The 23,637-nt window shown below is 44.8% G+C and overlaps 3 protein-coding genes and 1 pseudogene across 3 annotated transcripts; 2 read left to right on the top strand and 2 right to left on the bottom strand.

Moving 5' to 3' along the window:
* Positions 1–2,536: 2,536 nt before the first annotated feature.
* LOC117865372 (uncharacterized) lies at positions 2,537–3,645 on the bottom strand. Its single transcript, XM_034749558.2, has one exon. It carries the CDS (start codon positions 3,627–3,629, stop codon positions 2,763–2,765), a length of 867 nt encoding a protein of 288 aa, XP_034605449.1. The 5' UTR covers positions 3,630–3,645; the 3' UTR covers positions 2,537–2,762.
* An 861-nt stretch (positions 3,646–4,506) lies between these two features.
* Positions 4,507–5,685, bottom strand: LOC117865537 (uncharacterized). Its single transcript, XM_034749760.2, has one exon. The coding sequence runs from the start codon at positions 5,624–5,626 to the stop codon at positions 4,694–4,696; it is 933 nt and encodes a 310-aa protein (XP_034605651.1). The 5' UTR covers positions 5,627–5,685; the 3' UTR covers positions 4,507–4,693.
* An 8,883-nt stretch (positions 5,686–14,568) lies between these two features.
* LOC117863200 (uncharacterized) lies at positions 14,569–15,540 on the top strand. Its single transcript, XM_034746817.2, has one exon. It carries the CDS (start codon positions 14,757–14,759, stop codon positions 15,351–15,353), a length of 597 nt encoding a protein of 198 aa, XP_034602708.1. The 5' UTR covers positions 14,569–14,756; the 3' UTR covers positions 15,354–15,540.
* Positions 15,541–16,765: 1,225 nt separating this feature from the next.
* Positions 16,766–20,142, top strand: LOC117863655 (SWI/SNF complex subunit SWI3D-like; annotated as a pseudogene).
* The last annotated feature ends 3,495 nt before the right edge of the window (positions 20,143–23,637 follow it).

Here is a 23,637-nt window from a genome sequence, read left to right on the forward strand (position 1 = left end):
GCCCGAGCCCGAGCCCAAGTCCCGCCGGCTCGAGCACGACCCCCACCACTCCTCCCACCAACAATCCTTGACCGACCCCGCCACCCTCCCACCTAGCTGCCCCCCCCCCCCCTCGCCGACGCGCAGCGGGGCTGGCCACGGCACCTTTGGTCACCAGCGCCTCGCCTCCCCACATGAGCAGATGGGTGCCTCGCCTTCCACTGCCAACACAAATGAACAAGAAAGGCACGCATGAAATCAAATTAAATGAAGACCATGCATCCCAAGTCAGTAATCTAGCATCTCACATTCTCACTATAAGTAGTAATTACAAAGAATGCACAAATGAGCAAGAAAGGCACGAATGAAATCAAATTAAATGAAGACCATGCATCCCAAGTCAGTAATCTAGCATCTCACATTCTCACTATTAGTAGTAATTACAAAGAATGACCAACCTGATGCGGAGGTCTTGCAAGTTGCAACTACTCTACCTGTAGTCATGCTTTTACCTCTATCTATCTCCGAAGCAAGCACACACCATCCTCCGCGTGTGGTATTGGCAAGCGGACTCTTGTTAAAATAATGGGCTTGGCCCATTACAATTTCGGAATTGGCACCCTCAATGTTCCATGCCCCTTCTACAAGGACGCACGTCACACTCTCCAAGATTGCACGGTCTTGAAGAAAGAGCTCGGTGCCCTATGGAATACAAGCGGCCCCACCGCACTGACTACCGTCGGGATGACAACAGGCACGACTACCAACACCATGATGATGGCAACGTCAGCAATGACCGCCGCCACGATGACCGCTACAACGATGACCGCGACCGTCATCGTGACGACCGCGATGACCATGGCAACCGTGACAATCGCGAGCATGATAACCACGATGACCAGAACCGAGAGGAGCACTGCGACCAGCCACACCAAGATGCCCAATGGCCTGATGCCAACCAAAATGGGGATTTTCAGTGACCGGAGTGCCAAGTCAACATCATCGTGGGTGGCCACAACGCTTTTTGCAGCAACCGCCAATAGAAGCTACGCTAGTGAGAGGTGCACTTTGTCTCCATACAGCCAGTCCAGTATCTGTGCTAGTCAGAGCAGTCTATAACCTTCTCCAAGCAAGGTCACTAGGTCCATACCCCAGATCCTAGGTCGTACCCGCTGGTGGTTTGCCCAACCATAGATCGGGCGCTACTCCTCAAGGAATTGATTGACGGTGGCAGCAGTCTCAACATCATCTTCACCGAGACCTTGAAGTGCATGGACTTCGATTTTGAGCGGCTCCAGCCCTGTGAAGAACCCTTCTACGGTATTGTCCCCAGTTCCTAGAGTTGCAGCCTTCCTCCTAGGAAGTTTTGCCATCCCATGGAGGTTCATCGACGGAAACGAAGACTTCCCGATTCGGTAAGGTGAAGTTTCCATCGTCACCCTCGCCGTAAGAGTTTGGAGTCAAGGCAAAGTGAGGGACCTAAAATTCATCGTAGTCCAAAACCTGGGTAGGGTACGGGTGGGTCGTCAGATTGGATCTAAAATGACTATGTGAATTTCTGGGAAAACATGGCAGCCAAGTTTTTGAGGTCAAAGTGGGCGCAGGAAGGGCCTGGCCCAACATTCCAGGGCGTAAAGCCAACTCGGGAAGGTTGATGCATTCAGAATGGTACTGCTGATCTGATCTAGCCTCGTGATTAGATCAGATGACATGGGTGGGTAGGTTGCCACGAGGGTGTGCGGAACTCTTGTCGAAAGAGAGAGATCGCCGACCTGCTGGATGATCGGTGCAATGATCCTCGAGTGAAGACCGAGTTCCGTCGATGCAGATTCAATGGATGCTGAGCTGACAAAGGTGGTGGCGAAGTCAGACTCCACCGGCATGCTTCCGAAGCGAAGCTAGATTAGGTTGGCGAGGAAGTCATTCATGCTCTCGGGGAAGATGATGCCGGGACAGGATGCCATCGAGATCGCTGGGAGGATCTCACGATCACCCCTACCAGGTGTGCCAACTGTCGGATTTAGTGACTGGAAGTCCACCAAGGGACTGCCCAGGTGATAGATTTGTAGGCGGGCGAGATCGCAAGACCAAGAACTCAAATGGTAACACAGAGGCGTAAGGTTTAGACAAGTTCGGACCACCGAGGAGGTTTAACACCCAACGTCCTGTGTTCTGGTGGGTTGTATTGCTGGTATGAGATGAGTTGGGATGCCTTGCCCTCGGGGGTGTCTCTGGCCGCCTTACATAGGCTGACGATCTAGGGTTACAAGTCAGATAGGATCTAATCCTAGTCAGTTGTTACATAAAAAGCAACCTGAGTCAGACTACAACGCATATCCCGCAATATCCGGGCGGAATCTACTCGCCCGATCTTCGAGCTTGTGCTCCATACGTCTTCATGCCATGCCTTGCCCCGCACACCATGGTCAAGCAGGCCCACTTGCCAAGCTGACCAGTATCCTGGTCTGTAGGAGCCGTGTAGGAGCAGTGAGTACCCTTATCCTCACCATTAAACCACGTAAACACCACTAAACCGTGGTCCACCCGTGCACAAATATAACCCCAAAGATTTTTCATAATTGGATCCATCTCCTATGAACAACTACTCCCAAGGTAGCAAGACCATGTGCTACTTTATTAGAGTTTCTACTTTCTTGTAGGACTAAAAAATCGTCAGGTCAACTACATGATTCTATAGCACACGGATATGCCCTGCAGCAGCGCTTACATCAAAACTTGTCGATGTAGCTCTGACTGTATAACCATCAGAGCATCAATCTCAATCAGAACATGACCGCCACCGACCCAAGCACGACGAGGAGTATCACCGCGCACGACGTGCCCTTCTTCCTCCCTTCACCGGCACCCGAGATCCGGCCATCCAACCTCTCCAACGTCATGTTCCATCCACGGACGCCAACGATGACGTCGCGGACGGCGCCAGCGAAGAATCCGACGGACGCGTTCTGGGTGGTTCGGCGGCCGGCGGCGAGCCTGATCGTCGCGTCGAGGAGGGCCTCGGGCGGCCTGGACGACGCGCCCGTGGCGCCAGCAGCGACGTACACCAACAGGCGGTGCGCGGCGGCGTCGTACTCGATCCACACGGTCCTGCTAGGAGCAGTGCCGTTTGGCGTGACGGTGACGTTGAGGCCCACGCCCGGCTCGTACTGGCCGTACGCCCTCACCGCGCCGGCCTCGACGGCGGCGAGGCCGCCGGACGTGGCGGCGTCCGGGGCGAACGTGACGTTCCCGGGGCCGCGGAACCCGTCCCGGTTCAGGAACGGCGGGTAGATGTCCCGGAGGACGACGAACGCCACGGCGGAGGACCCGGCCAGCGAGAAGCTGGTGTTGAACGACGCCTCGCGCTCCGGCACCCCGCCGCCGTCGACGACGTCGCCGGCGCGCCAGACGCCGACCCTCTGGGAAAGGAGCAGGAAGCCCTCGGAGTGGTTAACGCGGGAGTAGTGCTCATCTGATGATGACGCGGGGCCGAAGAGGAGAGCGAGGCCGGTGATGGACGTGTTGGTGACGGCGACGATGTCCTCCGTTCTGGCGTCGAAGGCCGGGAAGCTGTAGGTATCCACGTCGCCGCCGGACGCCGCGGCGGAGGTCGCTGCCGCGCACAGCGCCAGCAGGACAAGCCTCTGCATTGTTGCACTGATCAGCATCTCGATTACGGTACTGTCTCTATAACATCAGGATGTATATATACATTTCAAGTGCTTTTAATGATTTTGGTCAAACCTGCGTGCTCAAAACAAAGCATGGCGGCGACCTGATCTCCTCTTGGCCAATCAATTGCGTCCACGCTTCCACAAACAGATTGTTTTTGCAAGTAATAAACATAGACAGATTAATATAGAACTGACAGACGCAGGAGGAGATGAGCACAAGCAATTCTTTTGAACAAAGCAATCATATATTCAACACATCGGTTGACTGCATCATGGCAGATACCTTAACAAGCGACGAGACATGCATTGTTGATTGGGCTACTAGCTAGTAGTAAAAAATTGCAAACGAGCGCTTGAGGAAGAAGAAAGCTGGATCAATGCTGCTTTTGAAGGAAAAGAGGGGTTATTTTTGAAATACAGCTAGCTGTCATATTCAACCTGGTAGATTAAAATTCAAGAAAATTAAATGCTTCTGAAACTCATTGTTCTCGATGCTATTTAATTTGCATCCATGGTTAGAACTTAGAATACTTTTACTAGCAGTTAGTACCAACCGCATGATGGCAAGGACCGAGAGGACACTGAACAAAGAAATTACAACATCGGAAAGCTTAACCTGTATCTATATTATTCAGATTCTAACTGGACAAAATTTGGTGTCCTTCAGCAAATCCACCCAGTAACATTGCGCTTCATTGTAGAGAGCATAGCGCGTGGCAAGGCGAGCTCTCATATTTTACATAAAAAGCAGGCGACATGCTGAAAATCTTGTCCTGATTTTAGCTTACTCAAGGTCCTTTAGTAAAATTTAGGTGGGGATTCCCCAGGTGACCCTAAAAAAAAGCACGCGACATAGCAAGAACCATAACCATACTATCTCTTGGTCTTAGCAGAGTTTTAAACCCCTAACTAAGCGAGATTACATACATACATACAACATTTTTTGTTAAAAATCTAATCAAACTGTGATCAAGGCATACATACTACTAATAAGCAATACTTGTTGCCACGGGCCCTACGTATCACTAAATGATGCCAAGCTACATCTTCGGCGGCTGCATGTTGCGCTCCCGCCGCAGCCTGGACTGCAAGCAGCACACCACCGCGGTGACAACGGCGGCCGTGGCAGCCACAGACCCGAGCACCGCGAGCAGTATCACCCACCACGCCGTGCCCTTCTTCCCGCCGCCCTCAAAGCTGTCCACCGCCAGGTGCCAGTCGCGGACACCGACGACGATGTCCTGGATCGCGGCGGCGAAGAATCCGACGGACGCGGTCTCGGTGGTGCGCCGCCCGGCGAGGCCGAGTGGCGCGTCGATGAGGGCCATGGCCGGCCTCGGCTCGCCGGCGCTAGCCACGCGCACGGACAGACGGTGTCCAGCGGCGTCGTACTCGATCCACACGGTCCTGCTAGCCGCGGTAACGTTGGGCGTGACGGTGACGTTGAGGCCGACGGCGGGGTCGTCCGGGCCGTACGACCTCACCGGGCCGGCCTCGACGGTCGCGAGGCCGCCGGCGGCGGCGATGCTGACTCCGTCGTCGGACGAGGTGTAGTTGGCGAAGCCGCGGAGGCCGCCCCGGCCGTGCAGCGGCGGGAGGCTGTCGAGGAGGAGGACGAATGCGACGGGCGCGGCGGCGGTCAGCGTGAAGCTGGTGTTGAAGGAGGCCTCGACGGCCAGGGCCCCGCCGGCGCCGGGGCGCCAGACGTCGACGGTGCCGGGGAGCAGGAGGAAGCCCTCGGTGCGGTTGAACTCGGAGAAGGCGCCGTCGTGTTCGAAAAGGAGGGACGCCGGCAGGAGGATGGCCGCGTTGCTGGCCGCCACGAGGTCCCGCATCGTGGTGGTGTCGAAGGCAGGGTAGCTGAAGGTGTCCACGCGCGCCGCCCCGGCGCCGCCGGAGATGGCTGCTGCCGCACAGAGGAGCAGGACGGCGAGCCTGTGGATTGCACCGGTGATACGATCAGAGAGCAGCATCGTGGTGGGCTGGCTGGCTAGCTAGTTGTTACGCCATCAGAGAACGGGGTTGGATAGATCACTTTATAGCTGCGGCTTTTTGCTTCATGTGTCCTCCATGCATTAAACGTTGACAAAGTCAAACAAGCGTACTGGATTTGATGTGCGCACGTGGTCGTATCGAAGGAAATGTCAACATCGGCAGCTTGAGCTGCTTTGGTCAGAGTCAAGCAGCAGGAGTACCTCTCACCTGTGATTAGGCAGACGAGAATGGTCGTACGAACTCGCTCAAAATGCTTGGCCAAACTCCTACATGCTGATTTAAATTATATATATTGTTGTCTTTCTCAAAAGAAAAAAACTTTTAATCACTTTTTATACAGTGTGATCGATGCACTCCTCTAAATTAATCTTCAGCTACTCCATGCAGGCTACTAGCTCATCAGAAACTAGAAAAACACGTACAAATCAAATTTGGACTTTGCTGTGGTAGTTACGGTGGGGTATTACTGTTGACGTTTGTTATTGACGTATTTTAGTGCTATTTAACTAGTATTTTCATAATTAATTTTATACTAACTCACCACTTGGCACCTCAAATAACCTCATTATTACATATTTGTTGTATTTTAGAGTATATTGCATTATGATAGGAAATACGACAAGTGGGTTTACATAAAGAGCTTAATGGATATTTGGACATGGATTGTCGAGGGCAGCCAGCACGAGAAAGGAGAGGACCAAGAGGGTAAGAGAGGGTCCAGTTTGATTGGCCTGGCCCATTCTTGGGCCCGATCGGCCTCCCGTTTCTTTAGCGTGACGTCCACGACATCTCTAGGGTTTTTCTATCGACCATTGACGGGTCCATAGATCCGGGATCTCCAATGGGTCCGCTTTTTCACAACGCTCGGTCCAAAAAGCGGCGCATCGACAACGCGCACCTGGGCCGACCCAGATACGTGACGCCAGGCCACAATCATGATCCGACCATCAACCGGCGCCCCCGACCAAGAGGCTGGGTCGGGGCCAGGACCACAATCCGACTCTGACCAAGTTTCCCTGACCGGGGATATGCCTCTGATCGGACCGACGCACATCGCTCCCTCCCAACCGGCATGGTCGGGACCGACCGGGATGCCTGCTCGGTGTGGACCTAGGGAGCAGGTGAAGCGGATAAGGGGAGACACTCAGGTCAACCGCCGTACAAAGGACCGTACCTCACCATGCCCTGCACACGCGCCGCACAGTGCCGCCGTGCCATGTTAGGCGAACACTGTGCTACCTACCCGTCATGACGGAGCGACTGGATGTGATGAACATGGATGGAGGGTGATGGCCATCCCGTACCCGATAACATGGGCACTAACAAGATTAGGCAGCACCCATGCACCCTCTCTCTCTGACTTGTAAGGCAGTCCCCTTGAACTATAAAAGGGGGCGCGCGCTCTCTCTCTCGATAGAAGACTCTCTGACTCTCTCCAAACACTTAGTGCACGTTTGAGCCCCCATCACTCTCCTCCACTCGAACTAGAGCACGACCGAGCCTCGAACACCCCCTTCTCCACTTCTCGCTCGTTTGTACCCCCACTGCAAACTTTGAGCACCTGGGCTCAGGAATACAATCAACCGACCGACCCTCGACTGGAGTAGGGCCTGTTGCCCGAACTAGTATAAATCCTGAGTCATTGTGTGCTAGGCCATATCCGATCTAACGCGTGGCAAACTACATATATTTACCTGTCGGCCAGATTCCACAGCAACAGTTTGGCACCATCCATGGGGAAACCGCCGTGCGTTCGCATTTTCGGTCATCGGATGGCTCACCTTCCCGCCATTCTCTGCATGGCGAGCTCGAGCGATATGATTCACTTTGGCTCGCTGGAGTTCCCTGCGCCCCCGCTCGGTGGGCTATGGGCTCCCCCGTCTTCGCGCCATTCCAGACCTTCCGCTTCGGGAGCATGGACTTCGCTGCCGACCAGCTCGGCGTACTCTGCCTCCGCAAGGAGGCGCTCGCCCCGATGTCCCTGGGAGGAGGAGCACCCTCCATGGCTTCAGGAAAACACTACACAAACACCATCTACCGCCGCCACAAGGAGGAAAAATAGAGAGAAGATTGGATCTATAGGAAGCTAGGCGAAGCGGAGTACCAGAGAAGGGAGAAACCTCCCAAGCTGATCGGCTACTTTGGGTTGTAATCACGGAACCTCTTGTTTAAGATCTATTTGTTATCAATCATATCTTGATGATGCTCTTTCTTGTAATGGCTGGCCAGTGCTACTTTGGGTTGCTTATTTGCTTACCTAGAATGATCATCATGCCATGTTCTTATCATCCCATAGTTGAGTACCCTCGTGTAGTGACAACATGCGAAAAGAAAAGTGTTAGGCATGGTTCACATCCACTCACGATAACACTTAGATCGAGTCATTTCATGCTTGGCGATTGCATCTACAAGTGATCTTAGATCTCTAGGATAAACATTTTATCTATCTTGTTTGCATCCATACTCTCTATCTACTTTAATCTAGATCACTTAGTTCTTTTGTTAGTTCAATCCTATCTTATACAAAGAACCTTCGGTTACATAGGTTAGTGCTTAGTTAAGTGTGCAAATCCACTTGTTCCACGTATTGATAACCCAAACCCCAAGGGAAGAGCTACAACTGATCCATGCACTTGCGGTTCACAAATTGGCGTGCTAAGAGGTAATAGAATAAATATTTATTTATATTCTTTTTATTTTAAAAAATATGAAAAGTATGGGAAAATCTTTCTAGATATAACTTCCATGCATGCAGGGTTGAATCATCTAATATGATAGGCTAAATATATCCAACATGCATCGGTTGCATAGAACGTAACGTGATACAAAGTTTCAAAGAGAGGAAAAAGATGTGACACGAGCACGTGAGAGGCCAAACGTGATGTACCATTTTCATTATTTTTCATAACGGGAATATGTGCAGGATGGTCGTTTGTTCTAACGTGAACGTGACTTGGTGTCAAAGGAAAAATAGTGCATATCGTTTTAATTTTTTTCCCTCACATTGAAGGTGAACACGTATAGTTTTCATAATTTTTCATAACGTGAACATGGCATCATGGTTGATCATATAGAATCTTATTTTTCCCTCCGTGAATGGATAAGGGATGAAAATAAGCACTGCGAGATTGCCAGCCTTTTTCTTTTTTTTGAATTATTTTAATTATTTAATTATATCTTTTATTTAAAAACCGACGGCTGTGATTCACTCGAACTCTTACCTCCCAAGAGGTAATCCGGAGCACCGTAGCAAGGCCCAACAAACTTCTATTACTTTGAACTGTAAGAAAATGAGAAACTGGAATTCAACCATCCGGTCTACTTCAGGGAATCTGGGAAGTAGGCCTGCAAAACTAATCAGATTCTCCTAACTGTTGCAGAGCTGCAGGGGTTCTGTATATTTGTCAGTTCAAGGAATAGTTTATTTTGCCTTATCTGCTTAAACTTTGTCTTAGCTATGAGTAAGCCAATGGTTCCAAGTGAATTTTGTGTTGAGAGAAAATATAGAAATAAAAAAAAAAGTACTAAGGGAGCGGGAGGAAGGTTGGGTGGCCAGCTGCTGCATCCGTGGAGTAAGCAGCCAAGGTTCGAATCCTGTTAGGCGCATCTTCACTAGAGTGGAAAGTGGTCCGGCCGAGGTAAACCCGGTGCCTAGCGTTCTAGGGGGCTACTCTATTCTTTGGCCCCTATTAGAAAAAAAAAAGTACTGAGTCCATTAGCAATGTTGACTGTGATCCAATTAAAACTGTAGGTTCTGTGTAAACTACCCTCAGCTTTATTTTAGATTCGGTGGACATCAGCAACCAGCTGGGGAGTGCTAATAGCAACTAGAAACCTTATCCTGAACATATTTTCTGCCATATATACCGTGGCACAACCTGCAGTAACATTCTGATTTAAGTGAATGACTGGAGGATTATTTAATAGTGTCTGCTTCTTCTATCTCTTTGGTGCTGCTGTAGGATGTCTAATTTTCTAGTACGTATTCCATGAGTTATGGCTTGCCTCAAACAGCGAAGCATGATCCTAGCTGTATATGGATTAGAAAAGGAATGTTATAAAGAAAAGGTAGCACTGAAGATTCTCAAAATTTCCCACTTAACTACACAAGATGGCAAGAACGGCACCGTGCAATTCAGTGCACTTCAAACTATTACATCTCGACTCAGATTTTTTGAAGATATTGATTTAAAGTATGCATAACATTGTCTATATTTCAATATTTTATTTAGGATAAAATGCAAATTTCAACTTCATTTCAGATGCTCCTATTTTGGTTATAATGGGTCGAATTTCTTCAAATTATCGAGTTTGCATTGATCATACATAGTCGTGAACTTCATGTTGGAGCATTGCATATCATTTATGTCGTTGCTTCGTTTTCTAACACCGTATAGGAACACTCTAAATAGGAGTAGCGTATTCAAATGGAAAGTAAATAGAATAAATTGATTATCTGTCAAAACTATCATTGAAAGGGTATTTCATCGAAAGAAACATAAATGATTGACATGAGAACAAGAAATGATCAAGTCTCAATGCTTGCTTAAAAGCACTGCAGCTGGGGCTCCTATCTTTGAACTGTAAGGACTTTGAAGACACCAGTTAAAATCCATATCATAATTTAGTCAACGGTGACATGGTGCGAGTTTTGTTTGCTATTTTATTTTTCTCTTTCTCTAGTTCCTTCTCTTTGTTATTCTATATTTTTATAAGATTGTAATATAGTATAATATCAATGAACTTTAGGGGATAAGTGAATAAACAGTTGAATTTAGATAAATAAAATATTTAGTTGTACATTAGTAATAATTTGCACCCGCAGCCAATTTAAGCTGTCCAAAGTGCAATGTGTGTCTAGGATTAACCAGGCACTGCTGCCACTTTTAGGGCATTTTTTCCTTTCTTCTTCTTTACCAAGCATTAGTGAGCTTTGGAATTTTTTTTATTTTTAACCCTTTTTTAACTAATATTTAAAAATAACTCACCCAAACAAATATTTGCAGATATGACCCTTTTGGTCACGCCGGTCCGCGTGGCGCGACAAGAACACTCTGTCGCGCCACATGCAATGGCATGACAAGGTGTGCCACGTCGGAGAGCGTGGAAGGGATCTGCCAGCGCATAATCTATTTGGAAAGCTTGTCACGCCACTCCTGCCGGCGTGACAACACACTCTTGTCACGCCACCCGGAGTGGTGTGACAAGGTCTGACTTTAAAAAAAGCATAACTTTTTCATACGAACTTGGATGAAGATGATTTTTATATGAAAATTGTAGCTCTCGACGAGATCTACAACTTTGTAATTTTAAGTTTTTTATTTAAAGTCATTAAGATACATTAATAATTGATCTAAACTTTAGACAACATATTGAGCGTCTGATCCTGTTTTCGGTCATCTCCAACTTAGCTTGGTTCATCATGGTTCCACCAAATAAGTTCTATACAATACATTATCTATGAAATTATAGGAAATAGATAAAGTTAATATGTCAAAAACTACTACAACTAAAATGAAAGATATATAGTTATCAAATATGAAACATATATAAATAAAGATAACAGAACTCAAACTTCGCTTTATTTATATACCTGGTTTGAAGCAGAAGCCTTTATAGGAGTTGTAGAGTAAACTTTAGATCACAACTTTGTTAATTTGAGTTTGGGCCAATCCACCCTGGAACATTTTCAAATTCGAGCTCAAAGTAAGCACCAACCTAAATGCAGCACACAGCTCTAAGTTTCAAAAACAGTGAATGTCTTCCATTTTGGCATGTGAATTTCTACAAAATTCAAAACTAAACTGGATCTAACCTTTTATAAGAGTTTTAGTATGAAGTGTGTACTATAATATTTCCCATTTGACCCTGGTCTAAATCGGAGCGGAGCCATTTCAAAACTTGAGTTAAAGTTCGGCTAAAATATTAAAAACAGCTCCATTTCAAATCCTGCTAAAGGGGTGTTTGGGAGGAGGGGGCTAAATTTTAGCCCCCGTCACATCGAATGTTTGGACACTAATTAGGAGTATTAAACCTAGACTAATTACAAAACTAATTACACAACCTCTAGGCTAAATCACGAGATGAATCTATTAAGCCTAATTAGTCCATGATTTGACAATGTGGTGCTACAGTAACCATTCGCTAATGATGGATTAATTAGGCTTAATAGATTCGTCTCGTGATTTAGCCTAGGGGTTCTGCAATTAGTTTTGTAATTAGCTTATGTTTAGTCCTTCTAATTAGTATCCGAACATCTGATGTGATAGGGCTAAAGTTTAGCCCCTGGTATCCAAACACCCCGTAAGTCTATGAAACCCGCGTTCCCGAGTATTTTGAACTCGTATAAGTTCAATTTGAGAACAAAATTGCATACATCGTCAAATCCTGTGCAGCCTCTGCCTAGTCAACGATCTTTGGTAATTTCGTTCTCAAATTGAAGTTATACGAGTTCAAAATACTCGGTAACGCGGGTTTCAGAGACTTAGCAGGATTAGAAATGGAGTTGTTTTTAATATTTTAGCTGAACTTTAACTCAAGTTTTGAAATGGCTCAGCTCCGGGGTCAAATGGGAAATATTGTAGTACACACTTCATACTAAAAATCTTATAAAAAGTTTACATCCAGTTTAGTTTTGAATTTTGTAGAAATCACATGCCAAAATGGAAGACATTCACTGTTTTTGAAACTTAGAGCTGTGTGCTGCATTTAAGCTGGTGCTTACTTTGAGCTCGAATTTGAAAATGTTCCAGGGTGAATTAGCCCAAACTCAAATTAACAAAGTTGTGGTCTAAAATTTACTCTACAACTCCTATAAAGGCTTCTGCTTCAAAACAGGTATATAAATAAAGCAAAAGTTTGAGTTCTGTTATCTTTATTTATATATGTTTCATATTTGATAACTATATATCTTTCAGTTTAGTTGTAGTAGTTTTTGACATATTAACTTTATCTATTTCCTATAATTTCATAGATAATATATTGTATAGAACTTATTTGGTGGAACCATGATGAACCAAGCCAAGTTGGAGATGACAGAAAACAGGATCAGACGCTCAATATGTTGTCTAAAGTTTAGATCAATTATTAATATATGTTAATGAATTTAAATAAAAAAACTCAAAACTACAAAGTTGTAGATCTCGTCGAGAGCTACAATTTTCATATAAAAAGCATCTTCATCCGAGTTCGTATGAAAAAGTTATGATTTTTTAAATTCAGACCTTGTCACACCACCCGGAGTGGCGTGACAAGAGTGTGTTGTCACGCCACCAGGAGTGGCGTGACAAGCTTTTCACATGGATTATACGCTGGCAGACCCCTTCCGTGCTCTCCGACGTGGCACACCTTGTCACGCCATTGCATGTGGCGCGGCAGAGTGTATTTGTCGCGCCACGCGGACCGGCGCGACCAAAAGGGTCATATCTGCAAATATGTGTTTGGGTGAGTTATTTTTAAAATATTAGTTAAAAAAGAGTTAACAAAAAAAATATTCGTGAGCTTTGGCTTAAATACAAAAAGAAGAAAAAGGAGAAAACGTCTAGAGCCAAGTTGTTCACCATGTACTTCTTCCTAAGAGGAAGCGACTCGAAAAAAATAAATATCAAAGATCTGTAGAAGTCATGTGATAGCCTTACCACATCCGAAAGCTGATAATGACCCTATTGGAAAGATCAAGCAAGAAGCTTAATGACTACCATTTACACCTTCTTGGTCAAACTGAAATAAGTACGATAGTCATTCTTGTTGTCTGCTGTATCCTGTATTCTTTGATTGAGGCAGTGGACTAGTACTAGTAGACAACAAATACGCCATGGGTTCGTAAAAAAAAAACAAATACGCCATGGACATAACTCACTAGCTGCCTGCTGCGCTATATCCTGTATGCTGGGCCTGCTGGCTCCATGTTCCCTCTCTTTTTCTTTTTTTTTGAAATAAACTGGCTCGATGTTCTCAACCACCGGTTGTTGGCACGCAGCTATCAGAATCGATAGGGCTGGGACTGGGGCCACATCCATCCGTGCATCGTCTTCTCGACCTGATCATATGGATCATCCAGCTAATTAACACACCTTTCAGGTTTGCCCAACCGCAAAGCTAGCTGAGCGCACGTTCCATGGAGCTGCTTTAAGTATGGATCAAGTATTGTTCTAGAAGTAGTACACACATTATGCGAGGCATTAAGCTAGGTTAATTATATGGAGTAGGAGTGTGATCGATCATATTCAATCGAGCTTGGTTGATCTAATAACTATTGAGTTGTATGCACCAATCAATTCAATCCAAAAGTTTAAGCTGATAGTGAAAGGTCCCTCAGGCCACACGTGGAAATTGGAGTGGGCTACAATTATTTTATTTAATCACGCTCGTCAAGATTCGAACTCGAGATCTCAGATTCTGATACCATATTGAGTTGCATGCACCAACCAGTTCAACTTGTCGACATTGTCTTGGAAACATTGTGGTTTTCATTTTCTTTTTTGGAGTTTGACCAGTCATTGACCGCAGCTATTTAATTTTAAGAAATGCAAACGTGTGGGCGTCCCTTAACTAGGTATTGTGGAAACGTGTGACCGTAGCTATCCAATGCCCTGAATTACAGAGATATTAGCCACAATTTTGCCAGATTTGTGTTGGCGTTTAATTTGATGTCACGCATCGCTGGCCACTGCCAAGGCTTGCCATGGTTGAGTGATGTGTAACTTAATTATTTGTGGAAGTTAAATTACAGGCATTTATATTGAATTACCATCTCAGAGAGGTTTCATATAGAGAATTACTTTATAGTATTTTTAGGGTGTAAACTTATATTTCGAATAAACTCCATGAATTTAGATATAGGGCTCACCATTGGAAAGTGGAAACACGCTCTTATATTATTGGGTTGAATGCTGGTTCTGAATATTAATTATTCTATTCTCGTCTAGTACAACAAATATTTAATTTATTCGTAGTAGTTAAAACCACCTCAGAAGATGATTATTGTTCCTAACAACCTTTGCCATCATTGACAAGAAACTCGTCAGCCGCATCACTCGATCACTAGCAGTAGCTGCTTACTATACTAGTGAAGCAGAGCAGAGCAGCAGGGGAAGCAGAGCAGCAGCGATGCCGACGCTGCGGCGGCGCAACCCGGACGTGCACGTGAAGGCGCTGGAGGGCATCGTCTCCGCCAACACCTTCTTCACGGTGGCCGTCTTCATCGGCATCACGGGCACCATCACGCCCTCCGCCGCCATCCCGCCCGCCTGCGTCGCCGGCGACGACATCGCGCGCAACTTCTTCCTCTTCGAGATCCTCTCCTTCGGCTTCTACCTCCTCTCCAGCCTAGTCGCGCAGGGGATGAAGCTCGCCGTCACGCTCCTAGCCGCCGACGACTTCTACGGCGACGGCGACCAGAAGCCCCCGCCGTCCGACGACTGCGAGGAGATGCCGGCGTGGCGCGCCGCGGGGCCGAGGGAGCGGAGGCGCGCCGTGCTCAGGTTCGCGCAGCCGATGATGCTGCTGGCGGCCGGGTGCTCCATCATGGGAACCTTCTTCCTGCTGCTGTCCATGGTCGACGCCATCCAGCTCAAATTCGGCATCGTCTCCTGCGGCACCCCGCTCGCCGTCGGCGCCACCTTCGGGCTCTCCGTGCTCGTCGTCGGTGGGCTCATCTTCTACGGATCCACCGTCGCCTACGCCCTCACGCACTACCTCCCCTGAATACCGGCGCCTGCGCTCTGCTCTCTCCCTCTGGGCTAGTTTCTTTTACCTTTTCTTTATTTTTTTTCTTTTACTTTTTACATTACACAAGGAGTGAGTGATTATTAACAGTGGATTCTGGAACTTTATGCACAATTGAGAAAGGATTCCCAAACTAGGGAAATACATTTTTTTTGCATTACAAGGATATCGTCTCTTCAAAGTAGAAAAGGTGGTCGGCAAACATGATTGTGCTGCCTTCTATTACTGTACCAAACTACTCCATAGTACTAGTTTAGTGATGGGATAGAGTAAGTTGCCAACTTTTTTTAATGATAACTTGGTATGCCATATTTCCTGACTCTAATTCCACTATTGATAAGATACTTATACATAGAGCGTACTGAGAAAGATCTATTTGCATGACCATATAAAGATATCTTTGCCCTTCTGCAAATTTATATTTACTAGTCTTGATACCATATTGTCATTCTTGTGACCTACTAAAGCCCTCCTAAAGGATATATTTAAAGGTGTGCAACTGTAGTATATTTTCGACGAGCAATATTATAGAAGGACGGGTACTGTTATGTCAACGTCTGGTTACCCAACTAAACGGTGCCAACGGAACGGTGTGATACTGGTGTATCATTATCTACTTTTATGTATTTAGCAAAATTACTGATAAAAGATTATATTCAATCAACTTGCATTTTTCATTAAGAAAAACACTAAAGTTTAGTCATATTTAGTTGGCCGGCTTGTTGAGACTCAGTTGTCAAAGAATTTGAACATTCCTAAAGATTATATGTGTACCTTATTGCAAATTAACGCGAATACTAAAGTTTAGTTTTATCTAGCTGCATCATTGGATACTACTCCATATATAAGAACAACCCTGCTGTAGTGTGAATTTTTGAGGCAGGGTTCCCAGAGCATGCATGGTTCAATTTCTATTTTTGATGGTATGGACTAATAAACATCATATCGAAAAAACTTCACTTGATAACTGGACATGATTTCTCCATCAAACCTTATTTTTTTAGGGTGGACCTAATTCTTTCTAAATCTATCCCTTTTTGGATTTGTTCTATATATACATCGCTCTCTCTCGCACCCGTGAGTTATTATATGTGTACCTTATAAGCGTGCGCGCTCTCTCTCTCTCCAAAATCATTTTTTCACTCCGTTGGAGCCAAAAAAAATGGATTTCCCTAGTTGGGCCCTTTCTCCATTGCACGAATTTTACATATACATGGAAGCTGCTCAATTGCTGGAATATAGGTACACTAAAGCACAGGTCCCACTATTCAGTGAAACGGCATCGCCCTGCTAAAGGCCAAAGTCCACCTCAAACGGCTCATTTCTCCAGTCAACAGTAGCGCACGCACGCCACCCTGCACTCTCACTCACTCCAGCTCCTTTGCTTCGACATGGAGCCCAAAACCCTCGCCGCGGGGCGGCGACCAAGCGCAAGGAGAGAGCCGCACCCGCGGCGCTCTCCGCGTCCCGGCTGCCGAAGCGCCAGTCCCGGGAGCTCGCCGTCGTCGAGCCGCCGCTAGCTTGCACCGGGTAGCCGCCTGGCCGCCCGCAAATCGCGGGGCAAGCCCGCGCGGAAGAAAGCGCCGCGCCGCGCCGTTGATCCTCCGCGCCAGCAGGAGCAGGAGGAGGAGGCGCCGCCCCCTCCCCCGCTGCCACGGCCGTCGCTGGAGTAGGAGATCGAGGCCGTCCTATCCCGCGGCGTACACGTCCCCCACCTTCGCCGGTAAGCCCATGATTAGCCAGCACTAGCTTTTAAATTTTAACTTGATTCAGTTGCAATCAAGTTTGCCAAATTAGTTCGGTCCTTGTACTTGTACATATCATCCTTACCTTTGCCGGTAAGCCTTGCCAAGAAATAGTTGTCAATGTGATAGGAGCTACACTCCCATGGCAGTTTTGCGTATAGATGCAATAATCAACAACCATATTATTCAATTTTTGTGTTCACTCTTTTCTGAATGCACGCGTATGCTCATTTTCCAGAATTTGAATTAGGCTAAAATTGACCTTTCGAAATTTGGTACCAATTACCAAATAAACATGTTTTGCATGATATTGCATATGAGCAGCACCGTCAGTACATTAATGCATTTCATCATACAGCCAGCCTATGGAAAGTACAGTATAGAAAAAAAAACACAACAAGACATGTATTGCAGTTCATACCTAACTTTCGAGACCTGCTCTCTGTGCATACTGGCACTTCCTTAGGCTGTTTGTGTGGTGATGCCCAATGCATTGTCATGTTCAAATTGTTACTTGGAATTAATTGCACAGTGTCATTTTTAGCCAATTTTCATCTAAACACTAAACGATAGTCGTTGGGTAACCCCTCGAGTAGCGAGTAGGGCATGTTCAACAACTTATTATTTTGGTTAAGAAATGATGTGTTCATAGGCTCACATAATTTCTACGCAACTGGGAATCATACTTTACCTTGTGCATTATGTGCGTTCTACACTTGTACCCAGAAGGGGCAACCTTTAGCTTTGCATGAGGCAGCTTAACCTAATATGTAGCGTGATCATTCCAATTATTATGGTACATCATATTCACCTATTTGCTTCAACCCGTGCATATTTTAGATTACTCTGACCATGCTAAGTGGTACCCCCCATCTTACTATGGCGTGTTTACCCTGTCACAAAATATTATTTAATCATCATTCCTGAACTCTGATAATCTGTTATTCATTTGGGGTCTAATGCTGATTGATCTAACCTCAATTCTTTCCAGGTAGACTTTGATTTGTGTTCTGATTGCTACAATGAAGGAAAGTTTGATGAAGGCATGTCAAAAGCTGATTTCATCCTTATGGAATATGCAGAGATTTCAGGCTCAGGTGGTTCTAACTGGACTGACCAGGAGACATTGCTTCTTTTGGAAGCGTTAGAAATTTTTAAAGGAAAAGAATGGGATATGATTGCTGAGCATGTTGCTACAAAAACAAAAGAACAGTGCATGCTATACTTTCTCCAAATGCCAATTTTGGACTCCTTTCTAGAGGGTGAAGATTTCAATGAAACACCTCAGAAGATCATACAAAAGGAGTCAGCAGAAACTGGCACTTTTGATGTATCTAAGGAAATGGATGTAGATGACAATGCAAAAGGAAAAGAGAGCACTGATGAAAAACTTTCAAGAAAGCAAATGCTAGTTCTTCAGAAACAGAAACAAAATTAGCTCACTTTGTTTCTGCTAAAGAGGGTACCATGAATCCTGGTGATAATGATCTAGTTGCATCTTCCATTGTTGATGAATCAAACAAATCTTCATTGATGGATCATGAAAATAAGAAAAATTCAGCTGATGTTGATGTCTCTGGGGAACACGCATCCAACTTTGTTATTGATGTCCTGAGATCTACTTTTGAAGCAGTTGGTCACTTTCTGTATAATGAAGACTTGGGTTCATTTTTCTGAAGCAGGAAATCCTGTTATGGCACTAGTGAGTAGACATTTCTGCATTTATTAATCTTTTGTTACTTACATAACAAGAGTTTTTTTTCTCAAAACACAGCAGAGCTGCGTATCAATATATTATTAAGAAGAAAGGGTTGAGAAACCCAAGGTACAGCCAGGTTTTTTAAGGAAAAAACCTGAGCAGAAAAAACCATCAACTTACATACATAGGACTAATCACCTGTTACCAAGGGGAAACCTGTTACATAACAAGAGTGCTCTTTGATGTTTGGATAAATAACCTGCAGGCTGCATTTTTGGCTTCTCTTGTGGAATTTGATGATGCTGTTACTTCATGTTGTAATTCACTGAGAGCTATATCAGAAATATCTCCTGCTTTCGAATTGGCAACTGGGCACTGTTTTATTCTTCCAGATCCACTGAGTAACCACGAAGATCCCACTTGCAATTTCAGGTAGCGTAGTTCATTAAGACTCATGTTTAGCATCGATTTGCAATTGCCAAATTTTACTGATAAAAATTGGAACTTGTGGCTCTTGCGCAGGCGATGAGTGCCAAGGAGAGGTGCTCACATTGCTCAAAATGTGAAGAAAATGCTTTAGCTCTGGAAAAGGAGAATGCTACATTCACCTCACAGAAAGATCAACTAGAATTATCTAACATAAAGGAATCATTTGTTGAAGATCCCCAAGCGGAGGTCATATCCAATAGCACAAAGGATTCTGATAATCAAACTGCTATTGTGGAGAGTAGTGTTGCATCTGATAAGATGAGAGATGGTCTAATACCATTCCATGTTCTGCTACTTCAAATAATACAAACGAACCTAGTTCCATAGCTTCCCAAGAAGCCAGGGCAGCAAGTACAAAGGACACAACCAACCCTGAACGAGTAGAAGGGGACAAACCAAGTTCTAAGGATTTACCGGATGATGAGTCACCTTCACATGGAAAGGTAGAGCTAGAGGAGATTGAACATGCACCTGCTGCCTCATCTAGCATGCAACAACACGAGTCCAACCAAACTGGAAATGGAAACACTGAAGGTACTTCATTCGACCTTTGTAATTATTGTTTACATTGCACACCATTGAGGAATGTGTCTCAGTCCCATGGTTTTGAACTCCTGCAAGTGGGGCTATTGACCGGTCATCAAATTCCTGGCCCCAACCAGGATTAAGAAACTGGCGAGCTTCAATTGTTTTATGGAAAGCTGTGGTTATCCAAAATATTGGATAAAAAACAACAATTTCAAAATAAGATAATTTTATTGCAGCTGGTGCTTATTTACTCCCCCTATTTCGTTAATAGGCAGCCCACTCCTATAGACAGTCTCCAGAAACTAAATTTGGCAATTGATGATGTTTGTGATAGATTACTAGTGACTATAACTTACTGTCATGTGGAAGTAACCCATTTAAATCGCAGATGTAATGGGATCTTGTGTGTGTGAGAGAGAGAGAGAATTAACATATCAAAGTTGCATAACTGATGACTGTGAAACAAGTAATGGTAATTAGGTGAACATGGCTGCCTGCCTAGGCTAGCTCACCGCTCCGTGTTAGTACAGGGGGAATCCCAACAATTACAAGAGTTTGATTACAACTTGTGATACAAGACAGATGGTTTAAACCTTCTCTATCTATACAAGATCTATCTGTAGCTCGAGGATTAACCAACACATCTATGTATCCAATGTCATCGCATTCATATGATGTGTTAACACAAGACTCTTTACGAGGAATATACCTATCCTTTAACAGCCTCCCTCAATCTTAACCAGGCTTGCTTCTGAGGTTTAGATTGTCTCTGAATTTCTCAAACTCTCCAGATGAAACTGCCTTGGTGAAACCACCGGCCAGCTGGTCTTTAGACAAAATAAAGCGAATCTCCAACTGCTTCCTTGCTACCCTTTCTCTTACAAAGTGAAAATCAATCTCAATATGTTTAGCACGTGCATGAAAATAGGATTAGCTGATAAATATGTTGCACCAAGATTGTCACACCATAGACAAGGAGGTTCCTTTAATTTCACACCTAACTCGGACAGTAACGCTTCTACCCAAATAGTCTCAGCTATTGCATTAGACAATGACTTATATTCTACTTCATTGCTTGATCTAGACACAATTGCGTGTTTCCTAGCGCTCCATGAGATTAAATTTGGACCAAAATAAACAACAAATCCACTAGTAGATCTTCTATCATCAATGCTACCAGCCCAATCTGCATCAAAAAAAGCACTTATCAAAGTAGAAGATGACTTACGTATCTCAAGCCCAATATTGATTGTCCCTTTCACATACCTCAAAATTCTTTTAACAGCCGATCGGTGAGTAGTTGTGGGAGCATGCAGAAATTGACACACTTTGTTAACAGCAAAAGCTAAATCAGGACGCGTGAGAGTTAAATATTTCAAGGCCCCAACAATACTACGATATCTTGTACCATCTTCTAATGACAATAGAGTACCATCTTGACAAGATAATTTTTCCGAGACTCCTAAGGGAGTGAAAGAAGACTTACAATTTGTCATACCAACTCTCTTCAAAACATCTGACACATACTTTGTTTGTGACAACATAACGCCTCCCTGAGTTGGTTTGACTTCAATCCCAAGAAAATAATTCAGATTTCCTAGATCTTTGAGAGCAAAATCTGCTCATAGATCTTTAAGTAAAGCTGAAATTGCATCCATAGATAACCCTGTTACTATGATATCATCAACATATATGAGCATAAATATGGTTGTGTTCGACCTGAAGTAAATAAATAGTGATGCATCAGATTTGGACGCTCTAAACCCAAGATCAAGCAACTTTCAACTCAACCTTGAATACCAGGTCCTTAGAGCTTGCTTCAACCCATAAATAGCTTTATCCAACTTACACACATAATTTGGAAATTTTGCATCCTCAAAGTCTAGAGGTTGTCTCATGTAAACCTCTTCCTCAAGAACACCATGGAGAAATGCATTTTGTACATCTAACTGCCTCAAACACCAGCCTCTTGAGACTGCTATAGTTAGTACAAGTCGAACAGTAGCAATTTTCACAACAGGCCTGAATGTGTCTTCATAATCAATACCATATATTTGTTTGAATCCCTTAGCCACCAATCTTGCTTTATAACGATCTATACTCCCATTAGCTTTTCACTTTAATTTATACACCTATTTGCAATCAATAAGATTGTTACCTTTGGAGGGAGGAACCAAGTGCCAAGTCTTGTTTTTATTATGAAGCGTCGTAAGCTCCTCTTCCATTGCTTTTGTCCACCCGTGATCACCAAGTGCTTCCTGTAGAGTATGCGATTCTCCTGTAGAAGAAAAGAAACCATATCTAACAGTCCCATCAGTATACTATTTTTGTTTAACAATGCCACTTTGAGATCTTGTCCTAGGTCGAGGAGAATTTGCTGTTGAATCAGCAGAGTTCGGAACTGTAGAGTTTGGAGCCGTAGAAGATCCATGAAAGGATATAGAATGTTGACTAGAGGGGGGTGAATAGTCGAACCTGAAATTTTTTACAACTTCTAACTATTTTATCAGCGACTTCCAGAGTTTTCAGAGATTGTTCCGGAAATTCCGCAACTTACGAAATTTTTGGAGAAACAAGGATTTGAACTACAACCTTATGAAATACTTGCTAAAATGTAAATCGTTGAATATAGGTTAAGCAACAGGTTATTCTAGGCCGTTGGGACAAGATAGAACAGCCGGAAATGTGCTAGGAATGTAGATCGAGCATGAAATCTAGAAATATGTTCTATGCTTGAATATGAACGAAATTAATAACAACAACCACAAGAGACACAAGGATTTGTTTTCCAGAGTTCAGCTTCACACCTTGAAGCCTACATCTCCGTTGAGAACCCACGAAGGGTGGGCCTTTCACTCCTAAACCACTTTCCTCCCTCTAGCGACCACAAAGATCAAGCTAGAGTCACTTACTCAATCGTCAGGGTAATACAAACTTCCCGTGGGCAGCCACAATCGTTGGATGCTCTACAGGCAACACCTAGCCAGCTAGGAGCTTGAAGCTCCAAGAGTAACAAACGTGAAACCACCGGCTTGACAGAACAAGGTGTTCAAGAGATGGGAAATCAGCTCACTAGCACTCTCCCTTGCTCTCCCTTGAATCCCTTCTTAAATCCCCCACCAAATCTTCACCTAAAGGTCAGGAGGGGAGTAAAGAGGGGCTTTGAATGTTTCTGAACAGCTCAAGTCAGTGTTATGTCGAGAGAGTGACTGTGGGAGGGGGTGAGGGGGTATTTATACCCCTTCACCCCGAAACTAGCTATTGGGAGTTAAGTTCTGGAATTTTCCGGAAACTCCGGAACTCCCGGATTCTTCCGAAACAATTTTTGGAAATCTCTAGACTTCCGGAATTTTTTCGAAAACTCTGCAAACTCCAGAATATTCTAGAAGATTTTCCGGAAAATTCCAGAGCTCTCTAGTTAGAACCAATCTAAGTATCCCCATGTGATGTGCAGGTGCAAAGGTGTGTCTCATAGGTTTTTTAGGTCATCTTGAGCACCTTTTTCAATGTAAAGACTAGAGATTACGCATCCCTCTTAATAGTGCGGCATTCCTAGACTCAAATTCAAATCAAAAATAATTTTAGCCTTCAAGGTATGCCTTGTATCTATTCATTTCCTTTTGAGGGGTCAATCACAAGTGCTCCATGTCTATCATTCCTTTTAAACCTTCTTATGCACTTGAAAACTTCATTAGACACTTAAGCTTGCATCATTAATTCACCAAAACCCACTTAAGGAGCCAAGATACTCTTCAATCCGAGAGAGAAAATCTCCACCGAAGCCGAGATGCCCTGTCCTAGC

The sequence above is a fragment of the Setaria viridis genome, chromosome 7 (assembly GCF_005286985.2).
Source record: "Setaria viridis chromosome 7, Setaria_viridis_v4.0, whole genome shotgun sequence".
In the NCBI taxonomy this organism is placed as follows: domain Eukaryota; kingdom Viridiplantae; phylum Streptophyta; class Magnoliopsida; order Poales; family Poaceae; genus Setaria; species Setaria viridis.